This window comes from Taudactylus pleione, unplaced genomic scaffold (assembly GCF_031769625.1).
Source record: "Taudactylus pleione unplaced genomic scaffold, aTauple2 ptg000251l, whole genome shotgun sequence".
In the NCBI taxonomy this organism is placed as follows: domain Eukaryota; kingdom Metazoa; phylum Chordata; class Amphibia; order Anura; family Myobatrachidae; genus Taudactylus; species Taudactylus pleione.
In genome coordinates this window covers 8842099-8868174 of record NW_028284653.1, presented here as the reverse complement: position 1 = coordinate 8868174, position 26076 = coordinate 8842099, and the positions used below count along the sequence as shown (strand labels likewise).

At 44.5% G+C, this 26076-nt stretch overlaps 1 protein-coding gene across 7 annotated transcripts in view; it reads left to right on the top strand.

The window, feature by feature from the left end:
- KMT2E (lysine methyltransferase 2E (inactive)) overlaps window positions 1-18062 on the top strand; it is a 134746-nt gene extending 116684 nt beyond the window's left edge. For all 7 annotated transcript variants that reach the window (XM_088480238.1, XM_088480234.1, XM_088480236.1 and 4 more), the window contains 3 exons: window positions 9380-9468; window positions 10036-10136; window positions 15995-18062. In XM_088480238.1, the coding sequence (XP_088336364.1) occupies window positions 9380-9468; window positions 10036-10136; window positions 15995-17413 (1609 nt within the window). In that variant the 3' untranslated portion in view covers window positions 17414-18062. The remainder of the gene's footprint in view (window positions 1-9379; window positions 9469-10035; window positions 10137-15994) is intronic.
- The last annotated feature ends 8014 nt before the right edge of the window (window positions 18063-26076 follow it).

Below are 26076 nucleotides of genomic sequence, written 5' to 3'. Positions count from 1 at the left end.
TCTCCCATTTCTGTGAGTATGGTTTCTTGTGTGTTCCAGTCTTCCTTCTCTCTGTTTAGTCTCCTCCGGCCTTAGCTGCTTACCAACTGAGGTGCCTGTGGCCGGGGCGGGGTATAGAGGAGGACGGACCCAAGTGCATCCTGGGAGCAGCAAAGCTTTAACTGCGTGGTGCCCGTGGATCCAGATCCAGCTATACCCCAAGGTCAACCCTGTGGACCCTATGGACTTCGTAGAAACAGAGATAACAAAGGTAAGTTCTTACCATATCTCTTGTTATCAAGAGACAGAAAAATTCCCTACATGAACATTCGCTTGATAAATGAATTATTTGGTTTTGTTTCATTGTAATTTTATTTATTATACTAGCTACAACAACATAGTGTTTAGGGCACTTTAACCTTTCTTTCTATGGTATTGTCAGTCACACTATCTAGAGCTGCGTTTTCCCACTTGTAATTAAATGCTAAATGCAGAAATACAAATGAATGTAAATATTCATAGCTACAATTGCTTGCCTTTTTGGAGAGAACTCAGAAAATAGTATTAATGTTAGAAGAAAAACGAATTCTTGGTTATTGTCTTGTAATAAGTGAAATTATGGAATATACACTGGTGAACTGACCCTACAGTGGTTCATATATAATTCCAATGCTTCAAGTGACATTAGAGAGAATGCAGCTGAAGCATAAATTGTAAAAGACAAGCGGGCTGTCAACCAACATGAAGAAATTGAACTTGTTGACAAAACTATATAGAAATATATAGTGTAACACCATTTAATACAAACTAAAACAAATACAAAATGATAGTGATGGTTAAAATAACAAACAGGAAAAACTTGTGGTATGCAACCACCCAGAGTTCTAATGAATAAAAGGCTATTACCAGCAGGGCTTTCAGAACTGGATGGTGTCACTTCTGTTAAGCGTATGATGGAAGAGATCCTCTAGGAGTCCTGGGAACACCCTTCTGGATATGCGCCGTCTCTGCTGGAGAAAATCCTTATGTCCATCGGGAGGGAGCACCACGTGTAAGCCGACGCATTTCGACCCCTCCTGGGGTCTGTATCAAGGCAAAGTCAGTGAATTACTGACCCCAGTAAGGGTCGACACGATGGACATAAGCATTTTCGCCAGCAGAGACAGCGCATATCCAGAAGGGTGTTCCCAGGACTCCTAGAGGATTTCTTCCATCATACCACAAGTTTTTCCTGTTTGTTATTTTAACCATCACTGTATGTATTTGTTTTATTTTGTATTAAATGGTGTTACACTATATATATCTTATGTGTTTCATCCTCCATATCATCCATTGTGAGAACATCTGTGATATTGGAACAGACACAGTAAAAAGGAGAATACACAAGGATACACCTTGACACACAGTGTGTGATGAACAGGATGGACTCTTGATACATTACTCCATAAGGAATGTGATTTTTTTCTTATGAACTCTAATTGATACAGGTCTTTGTTTGTGCTGGTGGATTGCCACACCTGTTTTTTTCCTCTGAGAACTTTGTTTGAGGGGCATTGCCATAAATCCCAGGTGGCCATTCCTCAGTAGTGTGGGCGCTTGCTCCGACTATTGGAATCATTTTGCATCTCTGCAAATAGCTGTATTGGAACTTGTTTATACAAATTTATACAGCACCTGATTGGGTTTGTCTGTGCTGTTTTTTTTTTTTTTCTGTTATAGTTGAGCGCTATATTGTTACTACCACTGTGTCGTGAACTACCTTGTTTAAGTTCATTGAGTACTGACCCGTTTTAATGGCTGCTTGGTTCAATAAAATAGTAGAGATGTGACCTAAGCAGAGTGATCGCACTGTAGCTTCTGTCCTGGGAGTCACCTTTGGTATTAAGAAGGGCTCTGGAAGCTTTGCCATTTGGTTCTGCTCTCCTAAGCCCAGAATTGATTTCCCCTTCATCCACTAGAGGACACTGGAGGCTTCATGACAGTGGGGTATAGACGTGTGCTAAGTCCGGAGCTGGCACTTTAAATTTTAGAATTGTGACAAGCTCCTCCCCCTCTATACCCCCCTACACGCCCAGTCTAATGGTGCCCACACACATACCGACTTGCTCCCAATCAGTCGATGTACACGATTTCCCCTGAACTCTCCCCAGGCAGTCGTGGTCACGATTTGGAGTTAAAAATGTCCAATCTGACTTAAGATCTATCTTGCAGCCAGTGCATTGTATCCCAGATTGGCTAATTTGCTCTACAGCACGACAGATCTGAAGATGCGAGGCACGACGAGCGGGGACGCGCATCGTGATCAAGAGTAGAAACTCACGATTTGGCCATTTTTTACATGATCGGTCGTCACGATTCGTCGAAATCTGCCAAATTGGATGAAAAGTCGGTATGTGTGTGGGCACCTTAGATTGTGCCTGAGAGGAGCTGGTAGTGTTACCTAATTCTCCTACAGGTTTCTATAGTTTTATAGTAGCGCTGCTGCTAATGAGGAATGATGGGCAGCATCTGCCCCTGCCTGTCTTCTCCGTTGGAAGCTGTCGAGAGACCCATTTGCAGCTGCTTGCAGTTCACCTGGGGTCCCTGACTACACGCGGCATACAGTAGCAGCTGTGTGGGGTCTCCCTCACACAGCGCGCTTACTACTTTGAAGTTGAGTGCCATAGCAGGGGGCAGAGCCTAACTACGGAGTCCTGCTTCTTTCCCCCCAGCGGTTCCAGTGCTCTGAAGTGTACTGGCGGCCATTACACGGAGGACACTGTATACTGCCGATGCTGAGACTGAGAGCCAGACCTGTCCTGTAAGTGCACAGTGGGGTTTAGGCTTGTTAGGAGAGCATTTAGGCAGACAGTAACTACTTTATTCTCCATTAGCTACTTGTTAGAGCCGGAGGCTTCTCAGAAAGAAGTTTCCGGGTCAGCTACTATAGAAGAACTGGCATGGGTGTGTCCCAGGGCAAAGAAGGATTAATTTCTGCAATACGACAAGTATTGCAGATAGAGGATGAGGAAAATGGTCCTGCACAACATTCTTTCTTTTTAATTAAGCAAAGGCAGGCTACTTTTCCTATTTCAGAAGAACTAGATTCTCTTCTGGTTTCAGCTTGGGAATATCCGGATAAAAAATTTCAGATGTCCCAGCAGTGGTTATCTTCCTATGCTTTTCCTGCAGATAGTAGAAAATCTTGTGAGACTCCTACGGTAGATCCTTCGGTCTCTGTCTAAAAAGACTATTCTTCCGGTCCCTGGTGCCACGTCTTTGAAAGAGACATCGGACAGAAGATACGAGAATTCTCTCAAGTCCATTTATACAGCTGTGGGTGTGACTTTGCTTTCTGCGATTGTAAGCTGCTGGACTAACCAAGCTATTGAGGTTTGGGCAAAATGGTTAGCTGATGGGATGAGAGACTAGCTCCCAGTGGAGGAACTTATTCCTTTAGCAGAACATATAGGAGAAGCTGCAGCCTACCTTGAAGATGCGTCCAAGGATGTTTGTAATCTCACCTCCAGAACTTCAGCTCTGGCGGTTTCAGCACGCAGGGCGCTTTGACTTAGTCAATGGCAGGCGGACACGGAAACTAAAAAAGCTGTGGAAGCTCTTCCCTTCACAGGAAGTGTCTTATTTGGGGCGGAACTTGATAAGTGGATTTCTCAGGCTACTAGGGGTAAATCCACTTATTTTCCGTAGGCTGCTCTTCCTCCTAGAAGGCCCTACTCGGGACCCTAATTTCGTTCCTTTCGTACCCCTGGACGTTTCCGTGGTCAATCCAGAGGAGGACCTACTACTTCCCCTGGTTCCTGGTTCCAGACGTCGTGGCAGATCTGCAACAACATCTGCTTAACAGGAGAGTAAGTCAACTACCAAACCCAGTGCATGACAGGCTTCCCTCTCACCTGGGAGACCCCAGGGAGGGAGCGAGTCTTCAGGACTTCAGAGAAGTATGGATGGAATCTTGTACAGACGCTTGGGTTCGGGACCCCCTCACCCAGGAATACAAGCTCGATTTTCAGTTTCAACCTCTCCATCGGTTTTTCACCGATGGAGGGTCATCTTACAAGAAGCGATTGACAAACTTCTATCCGCGCGGGTTTTGGTCCATGTTCCCAGGCATCAGACCGGACAGGGTTTCTACTCCAGTTTGTTCGTGGTTCCGAAGCCGGTCTGCTCGGTCAGACCTATTCTGAACTTGAAGGATCTCAATCCCTATCTGAAGATTTTCAAGATGGAGTCCCTTGATTCAGTTATTGCGGGGCTGAAGGAAGGCGAATTCATGGTATCTCTAGATATCAAGGAAGACTACCTTCACATTCACGACTTCCTTCGCATTTAAGATTCGCCATTCGGAACTCACATTTCCAGTTTCAGGCCTTACCTTTCGGCTTATCAGCCCCCAGGGTATTCACAACGGTCATGGCGGTGATGATGGGTTTCCTTTGGAAACAAGGGATCACAATTATCCCTTACCTGGACGATCTCCTTTTGAAGGCTCATTCTAGAGAGAAATTACTGTAGAACATCGCAGTGACTTACAAGCTCCTCATACGTCACGGGTGGATCCTGAACTTTCCCAAGTCTCATTTGCAACCGACACAGAGACTCCAGTTTCTAGGAATGATCCTGGACACACTATGTTAGCGGGTTTTCCTTCCTCTGGAAAAGGCAGCCTCTATTCAGGAGATGGTGAGCACGGTCCTTCAACATCGTCAAAAGGGAGAGGTCCAAAGTTCTCTTGGTGGCTCCGGATTAGCCTGGCAGAGCTTGATATTCCAACCTCCGCCTTCTGCTGATCGACGATCCATGCCCCCTACCTCTGAGAGAAGATCTCTTACAACAGGGTCCTTTAGTCTATCCAGACTTAAGGCAGCTACGTTTGGCTGTTGAAAGGGCCATATTACGACGAAAAGGAATCCTATCCAGGCTAATCCCTACTATGCTTCGAGCCCGGAAAGAAGTTACTTTGAAATATTACCACTGTATTTGGAAGGCTTATGATCATGCTGTGAACGGCGAGAGTCGCCTCCTACAGATTTTATATTAGCCAGACTAATTTTCTGCAAGCAGGCTTCTCGGCCGGACTACGTCTGGGTTCTCTGAAAGTTCAAATTTCACCACTGTGTGTATTTTTCCAGAGAAACTGGCCTTGTTTCCGGATGTTCAGACCTTTTTGCAAGGAGTTATACTGTTACAACCACCATTTGTGCCTCCTACGGCTCCAATGGATCGAGATCTGGTCCTTTCCTTCTTAGTCATCTCTGTTTGAACCTTTGGAGACTGTGGCGTTTAAATGCTTTCATTGAAGGTGGTACTTCTACTCGCACTGGCCTCAGCCAGACGGGTGTCGGAGCTTGGGGCTCTATCCTGTCGTTCTCCATACTTGATATATCATTCGGATAGGGCGGAACTCTGTACGAGAATGGAATTCCTTCCCAAAGTGGTTTCGGCTTTCCACACCAATCAACCTATTGTGGTATCAGTTCTTCCACGGGATTCACCAACTTCAAGATCCATGGATGTCGTCGGAGCTCTTCGGATCTATGTGAAAAGGACTGCAGCTATACGTAAAACAGACGCTGTGTTTGTCTTATGACGCTGCTCGTCCGGGTTGGCCAGCTTCCAAACAGATGTTTGCGCGCTGGATTCGTCTGACCATCAGTCAGGCATATGTGGCCTCCTCCAAGAAGTCTCCTTTTTCTATTACAGCACATTCCCCTCGCACATTTGGGGTCCTCGTGGGCGGCTGCTCGCTGGGTTTCTATGGAGTTGCTTTGCCGAGTGGCCATTTGGTCTGGCATACCTTTTATCCGTTATTTCAGATTTTACATGTTTGCTGCCTCTGCAGCGCAGTGTGGCCGTGCTGGTTTGCAGAGTTCTCAGCAATCTACTGTCCATGGTGGGAGCTCTGGGACGTCCCCACTGTCATGAATCCTCCATTGTCCCCTAGTGGATGAAGGAGAAAACAAGATTTTAGTACTTACCGGCAAATTTTTTTCTCCAATTCCATAGGGGACACTGGACGCCCACGCTGCGCTGTTCCTTCTTGCCATGGTTGTAGTCATTATAGGTTATGACTGTTTGTTTTGTTTGCGCTATTGTTATTTCAAACTTTCCTTGTTGTGTACTTGCTTCACCTCCTCTTCAGTTTGTTTTTTCCAGCTCTACTCGGCACAGTTTTCTAAGACTGTGCTTGTAGGGGGGTATAGAGGGGGAGGAGCTAGTCACACTTCTAAAATTTTAAATGCCCGCTCCCACTTAACCCACTGTCATGAAGTCTCCAGTGTCCCCTATGGAATCGGAGAAAGGGATTTATCGGTAAGTACCAAAATCCTGTTTGACATTTGGTGTTGAGGAGGAGACAAAGCAGAGTCTTTCTAACAGAAGAGAAGGTTTGAGCCATTCTTAAACAGATGAAAGCTTTGATATCCTGGAGACAGGCATCAGACCTATATTGCATGAAGCAAATGGAATTCTATTTCGAACCGGTGCTGTCTTTCACTTGCACTCTCAGACTTTCCAAATATTGACCAGGTGGTTATGGTCCAATCTTCTTGGTTTTTCAATTTGTCCCCATTGATGCATCAGTCTCTTATGTGGTGGCTGAAGAGCTGCAATAGGACAATTGTGATGCCAGGTACCAGTCTGAAGGGAATGGGGAGTGGTAGTGTTGATCCTTAGCCTGTAGTTCTTTGGTTCCTCGATGAGGCAAAGCTACCTATAAACAAGTTACAATATTGCACTAAATTATCTCAGGGTCAGGAAACCTGTCTTCATAAAAAGCTACCATAGGTTGTGGATACCTAATATACAATGTGTTTTCAGTAACACCAGACAGCCCCTTTTGGCTTGCCTGGCCCCGGGCGACTTGGCTGAGCCGAGAGTCTTTCTCGCTCAAATTGTGCGTCTTATTCTCCTAAATAAAACTGGAAGTGACCAAACTACTTTTGCTAAATTACACTGATCAATTTGATGTTTGACATTTGTACATCTGTGTGCAAATTTGTCTGAATCTGTACACAAAGTGCTATGATGAAGCAGCTGCGGCTTTTTCTCACGCCAAGTTCCGTTGAGCTTCATCTGCAACTTCAGTTTGAAAACTTATTTCTGTGAGATTAAAGTCGAAGCCCTGCATCTATAGTACAATTACAGTGTTTCGCTGTGTCTGCAGTGTGAATAAGACATAAAATGTAAAGAAAAAGTTAATACGCTACATTTCTCAGAGTTGCTCAGTTGCGCTAACCATCTCGCCATTAGAGAGGCTTGAATTTGACTAAAAGTACATAATCTGAAAGCTATTACCTTTTCATGAAGGGTGTCTGAATTGGTTGCCGTCTAATGCAGATCATCTTTTATAATTTTTCCTGAGGACAGAGCTGTCCTGTGCACCAAGCCTTTGTTTCAGCCAAAAGTGGTGTCAAAATTCCATCTGAACCTGGTTAATGTGCTCTATGCTCTGGAACATAGGAAGTGGAGAATCTCTCTACCTCTTGTATGTGGTTAGATCTTTCTTTATTTTACACAAGTAAGATGATTTACATAGATCCACAGTCTACTGGTCCTGTAGGAAACACACAACAGGATGGGTGACTGACAGTGGCAAGATGGATTACGGCTACAATCGGACAATCTGAAAAGCCTCAGAAGTTACTGATAGTTTTGTCTTGTAAAAGAAAGAAAGTGAGGATCGCACTGGACTGATAATTACCACTCTTAGGTCCACTGGGCCAGAGTAGGTTGTGTCTTGTCTCACTTTACCAGATCTGTGAGCATTTGTGGGCAATCCAGATTGGGGCCCAGTAGAACAGTTGTGCCAGGCAGCCACCTGCTCCTGAGTCCATAATTTAAACACATTTTACGGGTTTAGTGTTTTTTGTATCTAAATGTACCAGCTTTTAGTGGAAAGTATTTTTTCGTCTGAGTGTTGCCTCTGTCAACGGCAGCTATGGAAGATCCCCAAGGTTAGTAGTATCCCTGAAAATGTTAAATACACTGACCCTGCGTTCCAACCCCCTTTTTCACTCTGTTCTATTTAAAAGTGCTTTGTTAGTCTACAAACTGAGCTCCAATTTGGTGGGAGGAGGAAGAGATTGCAAACAAGTTCTTTGTTTTACAATAAGTACCTATTCTTAACAATAGTGCCTCTTACACCCCAAGGTTAGCAGTGTCCACCAAATAGAACAGTTACTCTGAATCCAACAGTAAAGAGGCCTATCCATTAGCAGATAAAATGAACGATATATCATTCAATCGTTCATTATATCTGCTAAAGGATAGGCCCTGAACGATGACAGATGTGCACTCCCGCGGCCGATAAATCGCATCTATCATCTCTCCAAAATGTTGGTCAATTATAGTATATTGCTGTACGATATTAGCAATATCGTGCAGTTTATATGCGGTGAACGACAAAAGATATTAGCAGCAGCTACAGAGAAAAAAAATCCACTCCCTGAATGATGTCATGCGATATTGTTCATCATTCGTCGTTTGCCAAAATCTGTCATGTACATGACAAATATCGTTCAGCACAGCCACCGGAATTTTCAAGGGATATCTTTTGTCTTTTCATTGCTCAGAAATACATATGCTAATGGTTTGGCCCCTTAAGTACTAAAAATCCTCTTTGCCTGGGTACAACAAATAACATTGGCAGCAATTATCCAATTCAGAGGAATTACTGCACATTATGTGGATGATCATCCTATTATATTACCATTTTATCTTAGATAGTCCTATATATATAGCACACCATTTTATTTTTCATGAGATTTACCAGAGATTACTATGTATTGCTTACATAAAGTAAAACTAGAGTTTTACTAAATGCTATTTTCACCAATGATTTTCTGTTGTATTTAGCAGACATCTCAAGAGTTAGTGATATACCTCATGAAATGGCTCTACATCTGCGTATTGTAAATGTCTTTGTTACATGTGCTGTGTAGACATGGCTTCCCAGTGTTACTTGCAAGACATTCTGCAGACTTCCAGATTGACATGTAGATATCTAGATATCTATTGTATTGATGGTGGCTCCCTTGTAATTGGGAACAAATCTCACATGAGCAGATGCCACTTCTTAGGTGTTTAGCATTTGGTGGGGGCTGTGTTTTAATCTTATCAAATCAATTTCTTGGATCCCCGTTATGTCATTGCTGTAAATCCCACTCTTTATTTTTTTTATACCTGGTCTGCTTATCTCTACCATTAAGTATATGTTTGCACGAGTTGCATTTTCATCTCAGAATCTCTCCTTTCTTACAATTGGAACCAAATAATGTAGCCAAGTTCAGTTCTCATGTTGTCCTGCATCCCAGTGGTGAAGGGAAATAAAATATCCATGTATTTCACAGCATCTATTTTAAATTACTTTTTTAAATAACGTGGCGTTTGATATTTATTGTAGGACTTCTTCAACCTCTGTGGAACAAGTCAGAGAGAGGAGCTATCACAGAGCCTTGCTACTAAGCGACCACAGGAAGGATAAAGAGGGTGGTGAGCGATTCTATATTGTCCTATTCAGAATACTTCACTCTGTAGCTCTTCAGCAAGCAGGTGATATCCTGTATTGCCCAGTATTGTTCTCTACACTCCTTCCCTGCAGGTTTAGTTTCTATAGTGAAATTCAATATTGCTAACACTAATTCATGTCATTGTCATTTGAAAACTGCTTTTCAAAATCATATCCTGTAATAGCTGATAATAAAGCATGTTTAAAAATCTATTGCAAAACTGCTCTGTTTAAGCAGATTAAAATGAAAGAAGAGTAATCGGGGCTAGTTCATGGTTCTATACTGACATGTACATTCAATGGCACTCACTGGAATAAACAACATAAGTGTGTGATTTTACTTTTTTTGTGTCATTTAGTAACATCATTCTTAGAGCACTGCCAATGAACAGAAATAGGGAATAAGCCTGATAAACCAAAGGTCCTTGACATACACCATATATCCTAGTAACAGAGTTGTCATACTTGCTAGTTGTGACTTCTGTTACTTAGGGAACAACTAGCTACATTTGCATGCCAGTTTGTCTGATTGATTGTATTCCCCCTCCTAGATGGAGAGCCAGAGAATGGAGAATGTGTTACTGTCAAAGAAAGCCAGTCTCCAGATACATGCCAGAAGAATTGTAGGAGTCCTTCCAAACAACAGAATGTGGTAAGCGCCCATCATTGGCACCACCATTATAGTGAGAGTCCTTTGCAAACGTGAAGTTCATACACAAGTGCTCGCCACTATTTCACCGAAGTGCATATCTCTAGTCGAGAATTTGCAGTCTGTGTTCATGCTAACAAAAGTAAAGACCTCAGCGTCATACCTTACATTGCTTTTATACCACACCACCTGTATTTTATCTTTTGTTTCTGTTAAACTTCTAGTTTATGATGCCCCATTTAAGTTCGAATTGGCCTTAAGTGAAAGGAGGCATAATAACTACCTTCATTCTTCTAATCTAATTTAATCTAATTTTTTATATTGATGATGTGTGAATCATTGTTTTCATTGAAAGTAATTGCTGATCGACAACCATCTCAGAGGATGTGCAAAAACAGGCTTTAGCAGCAGCAGTAAGCTTCTGCAAGTTGCATAATCCACATTTTGCAGTTCATTTCACAAGCAGAGAATTTAACTCCCTTTCCAGTTGTCACCATCTTGATGCCTTCACTAAAACATGGTGTAATCATTTCCTTTGGTCTGCATTTGTACATTCATCCAATAGGGGATACTGGAGTTACAACACTGGGTATAGACGTGGGTCGAGAAGAGCCTGGCACCTTAAAAAATTTTAAAGATGTGACTGACCCTTCCCACCTTCACATCAGACCCAGTTTTTAAAATGTTCCCAAGATAAGCCGGAGCACTGTGGGCTGTCTCCAGCCCTATTGAATTTTATTTTAACAAACCGCTCCTGATTAGCAGTAGCGGTGTTAAGTCTGGGCTCTCAGTGCGGAACTTTGTGCCTGCACTGATAGATAGCGACAGCTCTCCTCCCGATAAAAGGGAAGGAGAGCGGGCGGCTTTTGTACAGCGTGGTAATCCCGCGGCTTTGTCTATCTCCCTGCTTCTCCCCACGGTCCGGGATAGGATACTGGTGGGGAGACTTATAGGTCTGGTATAGTTCCCATCAGTTCCGGCCGGGGACTCGTCTCTAGGGCGGAGCTTATGTGGGCGGACATTATAGCAAAGTAGCTAACGCCGCCTTCTCCCTCGCTGTTGGAGCGCTCTGTACAAGAGCGACACAATTTTACATAGGAGGGACGCTGGTGCCACAGGCTCTGCTGTGTTGTCGCGGTCTCTGGAGAGCCAGTCCAAAATTAGGGGTTTGTAAGCCCCCATAAGGTGGGAGCTTGTCTGTGGCCTGCTCCTCTACTTCTATTCCTGTCTCCCTGTCTATTCTGTCCTGGTGTTTGTGCAGTGTGTGTCTGGCTGTATTCACAAAATGGCAGCTAAGGCAGCAGAGAAGACTTCACAAAAAGTATTTGCTTGCTCTAAATGCAAGGAAAAATTCACACATACATGCTCAGAGGGAAATATCCTATGTGAAGTGTGTGAAGCACAACCTTCTATTGTTCCGCAGGGTGTGAATATGCTTCCAGGATGCAATCTTTTACTGGTGGTATGGCGGATTTAACTTCCGAGTTAGCTGCCTCCAGAAGGGAAAGGGGAGCTGCTCGGGTAGGTACCAGTACTTCCCAACCCCCTATTGCAACCACTGAATGGGGGCACAGGGTTTATCCCTTTCGGTAGACCGTTTGGTACATATGATGAGTTCTTCTTCCAGACCACGTCGGCGTCCGTCTGCAGCCCAGAAAATGAACTTTGCCGGCGGTTCTCCAATCTGAGGAAGAATCGGATGGAAATGATTATTCACAGGAAGAGGAGGAAAGCGAGACACTGGAGGACTCTGGTACGGAAGTCTTCTCTAATGAACCAGAATCATCCTCGCAAGGGGTGGAGGCTTTGATCCTCGCAGTTCATGAGGTATTTCAGGTGTCAGATACAGAAGTTTGGGAATCAGTGGATGCAGACCTGTTCGGTAAGAAACCTAAATCCACTGTTACCTTTCCAGTTTCCCTTAAATTAGACGAACAGATGCGGCTGCCTGGGAACATCCAGATCAGAAGTTTCAACTTCCGCGCCGTTTTCTTTGTATCCCTTTTCTCTAGATAATCAGAGTAGATGTGAAACTCCTCCGCAGGTGGACTCTTCGGTCTTTCTAAGAAGACTATCCTTCCGGTACCAGGTGCTACGACCTTGAAGGATGGATCAGATCGCAAAATAGAAATCGCTCTCAAGACCATCTACGTAGCTGCAGGAGCTCTACTTAGACCGGCCCTTGTTGGTTCTTGGATCAACAAGGCGGTAGAAAAGTGGGCTGAGCAACTAGCGGAGGGTCTGCGATGTAATGCTCCTAGATCGGAGCTAATCACCCTAGCGGAACATATCCAGGAATCTGCTGTATACCTGGGAGAAGCTTCGCATGATATAGGCCAGGTAGGCTCTACGATTTCGGCCTCTGCTGTTGCTGCTCGTCGAGCCCTGTGGCTACATTCCTGGTAGGCGGATGCAGAATCCAAGCGTGCAGTTGAAGGGCTTTCGTTTACAAGTGACATCCTATTTGGTCCCGAACTAGGCAGATGGATCTCTCTAGCCGCTGGTGGAAAAATCACCTTTTTTTGCCTTCTTCAGCACTCTTTCCACGCTGGCCATTTAAAGGGCATTTCTTTCGCTCAAACGTAAAATACCAGGGCAGACCCAGGGGTGCTTCATCCACTCCCCGAGGAGGTCATGCTAGAGGACACCAAGCTGCCAGCTCTCGTCGTCCTGAGCCCAGGCCTACCGACAAGCCTGTTATATGACAGGCTCCTGTCCCACCTGGGGGATTCCAAGGTGAGTGCTCGCCTTCTGGGGTTTGCAGAGGTCTGGGCCAAGAGGTGTTCGGACTCCTGGGTTTGCAGTTTGGTCAGTCAAAGCTACAAGATCGACTTTGCCTTTCCTCCTCCAGTTTGGATTTTCACCACAGGTCTTCCTGTCGATCCGGAAAAACGTCTTGTCCTTCAGCAGGTAATCGACAGACTTTTGGCCTCAGAGGTCCTGACTCCAGTTCAGACTCTCCAAACGAACCAGGGTTTCTATTCAAATCTTTTCGTAGTCCCCAGGTGGTTCGATCTGACCCATCTTGAACCTAAAATCCTTAAACCTTTTTCTTTATTATCACAGATTGAAGATGGAATCCCTCCAATCAGTGATTTGTGGTGTTGAAAGAGGTGGAATATCTGGTCTCCTTAGACATCAAGGATGCGTATCTTAAATCATTATTTGGAAACCGAATCAAGCATTTCTTCGCTTTGCGATTCTGGATTCCCATTACCGGTTTCAGGCCCTGCCGTTTGGCCTATCGTCGGCTCCCAGGGTCTTCACCTGGGAGACAACATTGTCCCATACTTGGACGACCTTCTAATCAAAGCATTGTCGAGGGAAAATCTACTGGAACATGTAGCCGTGACACCAGTTTCTCGTTCAACACAGCTGGATCATCAATTTCCAGAAGTCCCAGTTGATACCATCTCAACGGCTTCAGTTTCTGGGGATGATTCTGGACACAGTGTTACTGCGAATTTTCCTTCATCTGGACAAGGCACTTAGTACGTCTAGTCCTCAAACCCAAATGTGTTTCTGTCCACCTTTGCATCAGACTCCTAGGGAAGATGGTGGCATCAAAGCCATCCAGTTTGGAAGGTTTCACTTCAGGACGTTCCAGTTGAATCTTTCGTCCCAATGGTCCGGATTTCATCTGCTGATGCATAATCTGGTAACCTTGTCTCTGCAATCTCTGATTTCCCTACTTTGGTGGCTTCAGACGGATCACCTACTGGCAGGACGTTGATTCAGCATTTTGGAACTGGGTTCTGCTGACCACGTACGCCAGTCTCCGTTGGTGGGGTCAGTGTCCTTGAACAACCAGTTTCAGGGACGCTGGACACGCCAGGAGTCTCTCTTGCCAATCAATGTCCTAGAACCGCGAGTCGTCTATTACGCTCTCATTGCAGCAGCTCCTCTGTTACGGGGGACACCGGTTCGTATCTAGTTGGCATACATCAATCGCCAAGGGGGGACTAGCAGCCGCATGGCAATGCGAGAGGCAAGACACTTTCTCAGATGGTCAGAAATAAACGTCCCGGCCCTCTCAGCCGTCTTCATTCCGGGAGTAGACAACTGGAAAGCGGACTACCTCAGTCAGCAGGATCATCCGGGGGAATGGGCTCTCCATCCCGTAGTCTTTCGGCACCTGGTGTTCCGTTGGGGCGTACCTCGGATAGATCTCATGGCCTCCATGAACATCACCAAGTACCTCCTGTATTGCTACAGGACAAGAAGGGATCCCAAGGCAGTAGGAGCGGACGCTCTGCCCTCTACTCTGGCCATACGATCTGGTGTACCTATTTCCTCCGTTCCCTCTAATTCCACGGGTGCTCAAGAGCAAATCGGCAGCCATTCTGGTGGCTCCAGATTGACCTCGCCGAGCTTGGTATTCTGATATTCTCTTCCTCCTGGAGGACGATCCTTGGCCTCTTCCGCTTCGATCAAACCTTCTACAGCAGGGCCCTTTTCGTTCACCCCGATTTACGTTGTCTACGTTTGACGGCGTGGCTGTTGAAACCTCCATTTTAATAAGTTGGGGAATTCTGAGGAAGGCGATTCAGACCGTGCTTCGGGCTCATAAGCCGGTCTCTTCGGCACGTTACCATAGAATTTGAAAATCTTGTGTCCTGGTGTGAGCTGTGTGGTTCCTCTACTTCTTTCCAGTTACTACGCCGCCGCCTTTTTCTACAAATAGGAATGGATGCTGGGCTTTAGTTGGGGTTCCCTTAAGGAGCAGGTTTTCTGCATCGTCTGGCGCTGCTTCCCGAGATTCAGACTTTTCTCCAAGGAGTTTGTCGTGTACAACCGCCCTTTGTTCTGCCTACATTGTCGTGTACAACCGCCCTTGTTCTTCAGTCCATGCTCTTTGAACCTTTGGCCGAAATGGACTTAAAATTCATTACCTGGAAACTGGTCTTGTTGCTGGCGCTTGCTTCCGCTAGAAGAGTTTCGGAATTGGGCGCCCTTTCTTGCAAGTCTCCTAACTTGGTTTTTCATGAGGGTCGAGCGGTACGGCGTTCCTGCCCGTCCTTCTTGCCTAAGGTGGTGTCGGCTTTCCACATTAATCAATCCATCAGTGGTGCCGGCACTGATGGATTCGTCAGGAACCCTTGGCACAGTCCCCCAAAGGACAAATCTGTCAAAAAAAAAGAACACCCCAAAAAATACGTTCATTTTTGGGGTGAAAAAGTGGAGGGAATAGCATAAAACTAGCAAACTAGACTTCTTGGTGGTCTGCAAGGATGGGTCAGGTGTCTTTGGGATTGCAGGTGCATGTAGCAGGTGTGTTTTTTTATATTTTTTTAAAGTTTACTTTAGAAACATTAAAATATGCTTGTACCCATTTTCAAGTACCCCAAATTTGACAGGACTACTTATTTTCACCAACAAATACTGCTTTAAGACATTCTTCACCACTTTTGCATAGACACTAATAAGAAGCTATTGAAACTACTTAAGTACCCAAAACACTTTTATTAGGGGTATTAGTACACATCTATATTGATTCCCTATGTTAGTGCATCTTTTTTGGGGGTACAGAATAGATTTCCCCACTTCTGACAGTACTTTCCGCCTGTTCTGCATTCGTCGCTTTCCGTTTTCGCGTATTTAGGAATTGACTAGGGCGAAAAGCGGGGACGCACACGAAAAGTTTTCGCCTCAAACAGGCGAAGGAGCCGGAAAGTCGGACAGGCGAAACCTTTCCGACTTTTCGCCTCTAATTGAATACGGGCCTTTGTATATATGTATGTATAGGTGTACTTGCCTATTTTCCTTATTGTTTTTTTGTATTGCACTGGAACAACTTCTAAAAATATACTTATTCCACACTGTAATAAATCACTTTTATTCTTCCTCATGTTTCTCTACAGGCCTGTTCTTCAGGACCTAGAACCTCCTTAACAGCAGATCCTGCCCAAGAATCCATCATAAATACGTCTGTGACAGAACCTGCAAGCCCCTATAAATCTGAGCTGCAACAGAAACCACTGTCACTTTCCAAAACTCATATTGCTCAACCTCATTCACAGAAGCTGCCTTCTACACCTTTAAAGTTGCATTGCCCTTCATCCCCTCATCTGGAACAACCTCCTAAATCCTCTACCCCACACACACCCATTCAGCATGGCTATCTTTCACCAAAGCCCCATTCACAACAGCTAGGCTCTCCATATAGACCTCATCATCCTCCACCACATCAGGTGGGGACACCGCAAAGAGAAAACCATGTAAACTTTTATCCTGTTTCTCAAAACCTTCAAACTGCTAATCCACAGCCAGCAGGGGGACAGCTGTTTTCCCAGGCACAGACAGGACAATGTTCAACAGTTTATAGTTCATTTAATCAACAGAATGTAAACGGTTCTGCTCCACCACCCCCACCTCCTCCGCCAACAGCAAACTTTTATCAAAACCAGCAACCATCTGCATCTTTTCAGAATTATAGTCAAATCAAAGGAAGTATACCCCAGCAAACTGTGTTTACATCATGTCCAAATCAGGGCCACCCAACAACCACCGGGCAACCAGCAATTCAAGGACATCACGTCAGTTCGGGACATTATTTGCCTTCTCAGAATGCTGCTGTCCACCTCCAGGGTACATCTTCAGGTGTGCCGCCGCCACCACCTCCACCACCCCCTGGATGTCATCAGTCACATGTGGCCGGTCCAGTTCATGCAGTCCCAGTTGCTAGTGGCACACTTATTCATTCGCAGACAACAGGACATCATTTACCACCTCCTCCCCCTCCACCGCCTGGCCCAGGTCCTCATCACTCACACATTCAACATGTTACAGCAGGACATCAAGGCCTGCAGGTTCAACACCAGCATGTTTTAAATACAGCTCCTCCGCCCCCTCCTCCTCCACCACCACCTCCCCCTCAGTCTACTAATGTTTTAGGTGGTTCTGGACATCACACAGCATCAGCACAAGGATTGCACTTGCAGACTCACCAAGGACCTGCAATTTTTCCTGCAGGGGCTCATCCAGGCGTAGCGTCATATTCAACCCAAGCTCCAGTTCATAACACAGTTGGACCTGTATCACAACAATCTGCACCAGGACCACACCACCCGCTTCCTAATCAGGGGCCTCATATTCAACCGCAAGGACCAAACAGTATTGCATCACCTGCAGGGTTCTGTCCACACCCTGGGTCTGTAAGTCTCCCCCATGGGGTGCAAGGACCACAGCAGGCTTCAACAGTGCCTGGCCAAATAAATATTCACAGACCGCAGGTGCCACCAACTTTCCAAAACAATTACCATGGCTCAGGCTGGCATTAGATTTGGTTTTGCTGTGCATAAACATTTTTAAAAGTGTAAAATAAACTGTATATTTTATATGTACCTTATAAAGGTACTTTTTAAAGCCTGTATATGAAAATTTGTAAAATTTCAATTGCTGTTGCGCTTTCATTTTATTTTATGTCTACTGAGCTTTTAAGCCAGTATGGAGTCTTTTAGTTTTAATAAACATTCCAGTTCTGTTTTTAATGCAGCATAGTTTAAACTGCATAACATGTAAGTCACTCGTCCAAGTTCAATATGTTTTATACATGTGATTTAAATGCACAGGTAAGAGCACTAACACATTTTAATTTTATTTCTGTGCAATGTGCACATATAGATAACACAAAGCCAGTTTTAATGTTACATTGCTCCTTCTTGCTTATTTACACAATTGTAATTTAATGTATAGTTCTGTTTAACAACTTCTTTAGAAGTTTTGTAAATACTGTATTTGCTTGTTTATTGCTTAAAGCTTCCACTTCATTTGATAAAACATGTACATAGTTTCTTTTTTTTTTTTTATTGTATGATCCTTGTTGAAGTAGTACAGTATATGACAGTTTATTTTTTGGTAATATACTGTCACATTGCAGCACTGGTTGGGCATTTTAATTCATGTTAATAAACCACAATTATGTCTGTTTATCAGGTTAGTCCTTTCATACATTTTACAAAAATTAAAGTTAATGCGTAATTAGAGCACTTAAACTGTACATTAAAATGCGTTGTCAGCACTTTTTCCTGACTATTCCAAAACCTGTTGTATTGTTGTTTTTAAATTAATCATAATTTTACTGTAGTTCAAGGATTTCGATTATCAAATCCACTTGTGTTGAGTTAAATCTTAAACTAATACTAAACTTGACCTAATAATATAACTTTTTTGTAAATTGGCCATTATGCTTTCTCTTTAAGTTTGGATTGTTCTATTAAAACTGGCTATTTACCAAGGATTACAAAAATATGGTATATATTTGGGCAGTTCTATTCTGCATGTGTTACACATGAAAACTGGTACTAATTTGAAAATGCAAACACAATTAGAAGCTTGTTATCGATTATATAATGAGCTAAGGCTGTCAATCTAGGATTGATTCAGTAGAGAGCTGCAGGGGTTGCATCGGTCCCTCCCTCCACGCAACTCTCACTGACTACTTGTCACCACTCCTAACCAGTAGACCCCACTACCAGTTCCCACTCATCCCCTGAAAACATCAAGTCCAGCTGTGACTCAGGACAGAATGATCCCCTCTTTGGCACACAGCCTGTAATATTGTGACGAACTTGGACTTATATATCGGGCTAAATTAGAAAACAGCAGGTACGTAAGGCATAGAAAGTGGGAGGGGGTACAGAAAAACGGAAAGAGAAAACGGCAACACCTGCCACACCACCTAGCAACCTGGTGGGTGACTGTCCTGTAATATTAGTATATAATCTATATTTGGCTTATCACTGAACCAATTCCATTAAATGACGTAACATGTTCACTCCTTGTGTAATAAGACATTAAGGGGCCTATGTATTAATTTCTGAACTGCCGCGATTATTAAGTATCCGTTTTGCGGCTGATCTTTTCACTTTTATTGAAAATATCCATGTTATGTACTAAGTGAAACTCGCAGGGACAGCGGTTGCGATAACAACTGTCCCTTCAGGTTACTTCCCTGGCATTTTGGAGGAGTCTTTCACGTTTGTTCCTGAGCACTGTGTCTGTTTGCGCCAGAGAGGGATAGGAAGAATATGCTTGATAAATAGGCCCCTAAGTGTATGTTTGGTGGTAATAACTGGCACACTTGGGACATTTCACCTGTTTCTTATGCACTAAATTACATGCATGTATTTTATGTTTTGGTAAAAAGGAGAGGAGCACCACCTGGTTTGGCTGTTATCTTAGAAGTGCAATGTCAGCAAACTAATTAGGGATCCTTTTAACTTTGATTCCAAAGTAACAGCAGTTGTAGAAATGATTGTCTTGGCACTGTTTAGCTTAATATTTATTTAACACTTATTGTGATTTCTGATACTTGATGTTATTAGAATAACTAAACTGTTTTGGGGTTGCAACCCCTTCATCAGGTGCACTCCACATAGATTGATGTACACCTGATAAAGGGGTTGCAACTCCAAAACTATGTATGTGACTTTATGCTAGCGCTGTCTGTCTGTATTTCTACTCATTCTGACAGACAATATAACTATACCTTTTCTTTTTCTGAGCCCTTACAATTACAGGTGTTGTCAGGGTGGTTATTTTACTTAACATTTAAATATCTACATTTATTGTGTGGTTTGTCACAAACAGTGTACACTTCTTTCATTGCTATGTCTGAAGGTGGGAATGATGTGCACGATCCCGCTCCAGTCCTGCTGTCATGCAAATCATGTGCTGCAGGACTAGGTGAGGGGGACAGGGTTATAGAGGGATTATGTGTGAGATGTTATCCTCCAGGTCCTTCTGTGGTCCCAATCACTTCGCAGGAGGCTCCATGGGTGTGCTTTGCTCAGACATTGACAACCATGGCGGGGCGGTGGGCTGCACCCCGTTTCCCCACATGGGGTTCACACAGTAGGTGATTATACACTCACAGGGCCTGCCTTTACAGATTTCACTTATGCAGGTTCAATCTGTGCTTCTTCCATGGGTAGATCGCTGTTACTACGATGCAGACCCTGGCAGATACCGCTGTTACCCTCCAGGCTATGCTGCAGGGGGGATAAACCCCTTAGAATGGCCAAAAGGTCTATGCCGTCATCCCAATCTACACAATATGATGAGGATGACACTGATACCGGGGAGATGGTAGAAGAAGATGACTGAGCCCTCTCAGCATGAGGAGTCCAAGTCAAAAATCAATATTCCAGCTCTGATACGTGCTGTCTGTTCAGCCCTAGTTATAGAGGAAGACGAACCGCCAGCTCCCCGGTCCAAACATGCGCTGTTCAAGGAAATAAGGACTACTTCTGCAGTATTTCCTTTATCTGATCAGCTGGTGGAGCACATGAAAGTGGCGTGGAAATCGCTTGGGAAGCGATTTCAGCCTCAAAGACTCCTAGCTTTATGCCTATCCTTTTCCTGAGGAACATTGCACTAAATGAGAATCTCCTCCTGCGGTGGACTCCCATGTGACGCGCTTTATCAAAAGTGCTACTCTACCATGTCATCCTTAAAGGATACCACGGATAGGAAGGTAGAGGTGGGTCATTGTATTCTCTTTCAGGGGCGGTCGCCAGGCCAGCTATGGATATCTCCTGGGTGGCCAAGGCTACAGAGTTCTGGGCAGACTCCCTAGAGGAATCTTTTCCGTCAGATGCTACCATAGATCAAGTGGCTCTGGTGGGTAGTTCCAGTGAAGGATTGCTCCTCTTCCTGATATCCGCACTTTCCTACAGGGTGGCCTTCGCATTCAGCCTCCCTTTGTCCTTCCTGTGGTGCCTTGGGATTTGGCTGTTGTCCTTAGTGCCCTCCATTTGAACCCCTGGACTCAATGGATTTCAAATGGCTTACAGCTGACTGTTACTCTTCTGGTGGAAGCAATAGTCAGAAGAAAATCTGACTTGGGGGCTCTCTTGCCGTTCCCCATTTGTAGTTTTTCACTGGGACAGAGCAGTGCTTCGGCCTCTCCCTGGGTTCCTTCCTAAGGTGGTTTCTAGTTTCCACATTACTGAGGAAATTATTGTACCGGCCTTTAATTCTCCAGACCTCTCGGCAGGTGTGGCCTTATTAGATGTGATACGTGCCCTCAGGACTTATGTGGACCATACCAGTTCCCTTTGGAAGTCAGACTCCTTGTTTGTCCTCTACGGATTTCACAAGATGGATGGCCAGCCACTAAACAAACTTTGACTAGGTGGATTTGCATGACAATCTCTGAGGCTTATGCTCATGAGGGCCTTCCAGTGACGCCCTTGGTCTTGCTCATTCTACTCGGTCTGTGGGTTCTTCGTGGGCAGCTCGCCATTGCGCCTCGGCTGTTCAGCTTTGTAAGGCGGCCACGTGGTCTGCTGTCCAGACCTTTCTGAGGTATTATGCATTTGATACCTTTGCCTCTCAGGATGCTTCCTTTGGGCGGCAGATCCTCCTCTCTGCACAGGAGCGTCCCCACCCTTAAAGGGACTGCTTTGGGACATCCCCAAGGTCTCCCTGTGGAGCCATGGACCCTGAAGTAGAAAATGAGAGAGAGATGGTAAGATCTTACCTTTGTTAGCTCTCTTTCTATGATGTCCATAGGGTCCACAGGGCACCCACCCTGGCGCACCTGTGCTTCAAATGGACTTCGCTCTGGTCATCTTTTATTCTCCTCTGGCCTTTGGCTTGCTATGAAACTGAGGTGCCTGTGGCCCGGGGGCGGGGTATACGAGGGAGATCCAGTGCATCTCACTGTGTGGTGCCTGGATGACTCCATCACCCCAAGTTCTCCCTGTGGTGGACCCTATTGACTTTGTAGAAAGAGATAACAAAGGTACCATCTCTCTCATTTTGCATAGTTAATTACCATGGAAGTCCGTCCTGTCATCCGTTTACACCACCTAGTTGTCGCTCAGGCATTTGAACACAGTGTATGGTCCAGACCAGGTAGACTTAGCTTGTGAGCATCGGAACAACCTTAAAAAGCTTGAGTGTGTGCATGCATGCTGTGATTATACAGAGTTTTCATTTACGAAGTGTCGGGATGTAGAAATAGACACTTATGTTCGTGTTTATGCCCGATATTTAAAAGGGCAGTGCTTTTAGTAGCTGTGTTTTACAACCCGATACTTCATAAATAAACCCCTTCTACTTAAGACAACAAATGGTAAATTTCACTCAGAACTGTATACTCGCTGTTTTCCAGTTGTGATATGCCAGGCCTAAATAAGGGCACCATTATAGCTCTGCTCCCAGTGGTACATTGCATTTAGCTCCACCCCTTATTCTCCTTAGCAGGTTTGTAGTTGTCCACTCAGCACCATTTTAGCAGATGAACAGATCAACTCTGTGGCAGAGGTCAGGCAATTTGTGGGATCAACAAGTGCACCTATGTTGTTGAACTGTATGTTCATCTGTGACATTGTGATGGCTAAAAGTTGTATTTTTCTCTAGCTTGTTAGAATGTAGATTTGAGAAAAAAAGAGAGAGTTTTCTTTTGCTCCTGCTCACTCTTGTGTGCAGGACTTTTATTATCTAACATTCATCCTGCACTAGTCCTCAAGTTAAGGTATTACACAGGCTGTTACTTAATCACAGATAACCTTCCTGCACTATTCCTAAAGTAGGGATTTAGGCAGGTGGTCAGTTGATTTTCTGTTTAATTCTGTGCTAAGATTAAATATGTCAGGGAAGCCAAAAATGGTTTCCAAAGTCAAGCCGGACGCTGCTGTGTATTCTGCATGTTGCGCTTGTGGAAAACATTGCCCAAAGGTTGCACATAACCAGATTCTCTCTGCGCAGCGTGACACCATGGCCATGGATCCGTAGCCTAGTGGCCCCACTGATGTGTCGGTACCCCGGATCGGGCTAGTTCCATGGCAGAGGCTATTGCAGAAGACCGTCTCAGGTGAGTGACTCTTCCTTGTCCACAGTCCGTTCCCCAGCCTCTATCTGATACTTCAGATGAGCCACCATGGGCCCATAATATGGGAAAGTGTCTGTCTTATGTGGGGCTGCATCTATTAATAGAATGGTGGAATCTACTAGGGCCATGGCTACCAAGAAGAAGCCATTAGAGCCCATAGGTAATTTTCCGGGGGATTCTGACACGGCAGGCTCCTCTACTGAGGAGGGCGAGATGGGCCCTGATTGGGAAAATACTCCAGGGTGGAAGGAAGATTCCCCTGCTGGTTCGGGTGCGCCCGTTTAATTGATGCAGTGCATCAGACCCTGCAGATACAACACGGAGACTAGCTATGGCCCGTATTTAATTTGAGGCAAAAAGCCGTTTTCACCTGTTTTGTTGGCGGAAACTTTTCGCCGATTACGTCATTTTTGCATGTTTTGACTTCACTCCGTATTCAATTTGGAAGACTTTCTGCCTTGGCCGAAAGTCAATGCAATGTAATAGGCGGAAAAGTTTTGCCTATGAATAGGAGGGGGAAAAAAGTGCAGATTTGGGGGGTTTTGTGGGTTTTCAACGTGCAGCCTTCAGACAGTCCCCCAACAGTAAACTTTCAAAAAAAACAACACCCCAAAAAATTACTTTGAATTTGAGGGTGTAATAAAAATATGTTGGGGGACAAAGTTAAAAACTAGCAAACTTTGACTCTGGGAGGATCCCCAAGTATGCCCCAAGTGTTTTTTTTTATTGCAGGTGCTTGCGGCAGGTAGATTTTTTTCAACTTAACTTTAGCAACTTTTAAATATGCTGGCCCTCATTTTCAAGTACCCCAAATTTGCTGGGATAAGTTATTTTAATAAAAAAACCCTCCTGAATACTATTCTGCACCAAATCTGACAGTACTTTCCGGCTGTTCAAGTTTCGCCGGGTCCCGTTTTCGTGTACTTTCAAATTGAATACGAGGTAAAGCGGGCACACACGCGATACTTTTCCGCCTACAAAACACGTGATGTAGGCGAAAAGTCTGGGAGGCGGAAAAGTATCGCCGGTCCGCTCTAATTGAATACGGCTCTATGTCTCCTTTAAACACAAGAAGAAACAGGAGTCAGTTTTTCCAGCTTTCTCACATTGTGGGGAACTGTTAAAGGAGGTCTGGCTCCAGCCAGACACTAAATGTCAGGCAAAGAATCGGATGGGGTACTCTTAGGCGCTAGTTATCCCACAGCAGCTAGTGCACTGCGTCAGGTCCCGTTCACCTCAGGACCGAAGATAAATATGCAAATAGTAGGAGTGAGGCAGATAGCTCTTAGCACTGGGATAATAGCCAGAGGGAAATCTATATTTATATAGACAAAAGTGATCATTTTAATGATATCCAAAATATAAAAAAAAAACAATAGACAATGTGCAATAAATGATTTTCCAACAATGATAAAAGCCAGATAAGATCCATAAAAGATCTAATGAAAGCATAAAAATAGCTCTACCCCATGAAAAAAGGGAGCACATAAAATGGATGATAAAAACGTACCCAAGAAGTGTGCAATGGGGTCCGTTATCGGTTCCCTTGAAATTCCGGATATTTCTAGGGGATCATACACACAGGGTCCCAAAACTTACAAACGTCCAGGGGAGTTTTCTTAAGTGGTCCACACACCTGCCACCAACTCATTTTGACCCACCAGTCTTTCTCAAGGCATGGCTGGTGTGTGGAAGAAATTACCTTAAATAGGGGAAGTAGCAAGTACTTCCTGTATGATGCCGGAAGTGGGGCATGTCTACCACTGAGGGGGGAAAAAAACGTTCTAATTGCCGGTCAGTTGAAGGAACTGTCCACTTTGTTACACCTAATAGGTTGGACTGTAATAAAGCTGACTGGTCTTACTATTACATATGTAACTTAAAAACGTGGATGATTTTGCCGCGACCGAAAGTGGTCGCGGACTTCACTTGCGGTTGTCGGCTGTGTTCCTGGTAATGGTATCCCCATCAGGGTCTTATATTCCCAGATGTTATGTAGCGGCCATTTTGATTATTAGCATGTTGCCCTGATGTGAATAAACTGGCTAGAATCAATCATCATATGACGTGCATTAGTGCACGTCACATGATGGGATATATTAAAGGAACCATTTTAATTCGAAGTCACTGTTTAGTCCCAAGGGGGAGAGAGTTTGTAATTTGTGAATCCATCTCATCTCCATCCTTGCAAGTAGGCTTTCTACATTTTTTTTTTTGTCTCCAGTTGCTTGGAGGTTTCGACTAGAAAATCATTTTGGCTTCGGTCTTGAAATGCTGACTCTGAAACGTACTTTGGAGGCCGATCCCTTTTGAGCGGACAGTTTCCTTTTGAGTCCGAATTTACTAAAATTATTTCTGAGGCACCTGGGGGTAGACCGGAAGGTAAGGCCTCTTTACCCTAAGACAAAATCTTCCAGGTTTCGACCTCAGGGCAGAGGAAACTTCCAGTCCTTTCAAGGTATGTTTGGGTACCGCCCACAGAGGAGTTTTCAGGGGCCATGATGCTACAGGAACCCACCAGCCAGTGCCCAAAACTATATACAAACTGCATGTTCTGGGGGCCCAGGATCACAATCAGGTGGTTGGGGTCTGCAGGACGTTTGGCTTCAGTCTTCTCCGGATCTTTAGATAAAGGGGCATTATGTCCAGGGAATACATTCTGGACCTGGAAGGTCTCATGCCAGAAAGAGATTTTGTAGCTCCTCTTCCTCAGGATCTGTCCAGAAGGAGGGATCTCCTGGAAGCGGTACATTCCCTTTTCAATTCTGAAGTGATTGTTCCGGCTCCTGTTCAACAGCAGAGGCTAGGGTTTTACTCAAGCTTTTTTTCTGGTGGACAAACCAGACAACTCCTTCTGGCTGATTCTGAATTTTGTTGAATCCTTAAATTTTTTAGGAAAAATTCAAAATGGAGTTGTTGCACTCTGTCATAAATGGCATGGAGGCCAAGGAGTTCTTGGCATCCATAGATATGAAAGATGCTTATCTCCATATTCCAATCTGGAAAGGTCATCATCTGCTTTGCGGTAGGGAATCTCAATTTTTAGTTTCAAGCCCTGCCTGTCATGACTCTGGGAGAACTGGCCTGTGAAGGAGCAGGCCC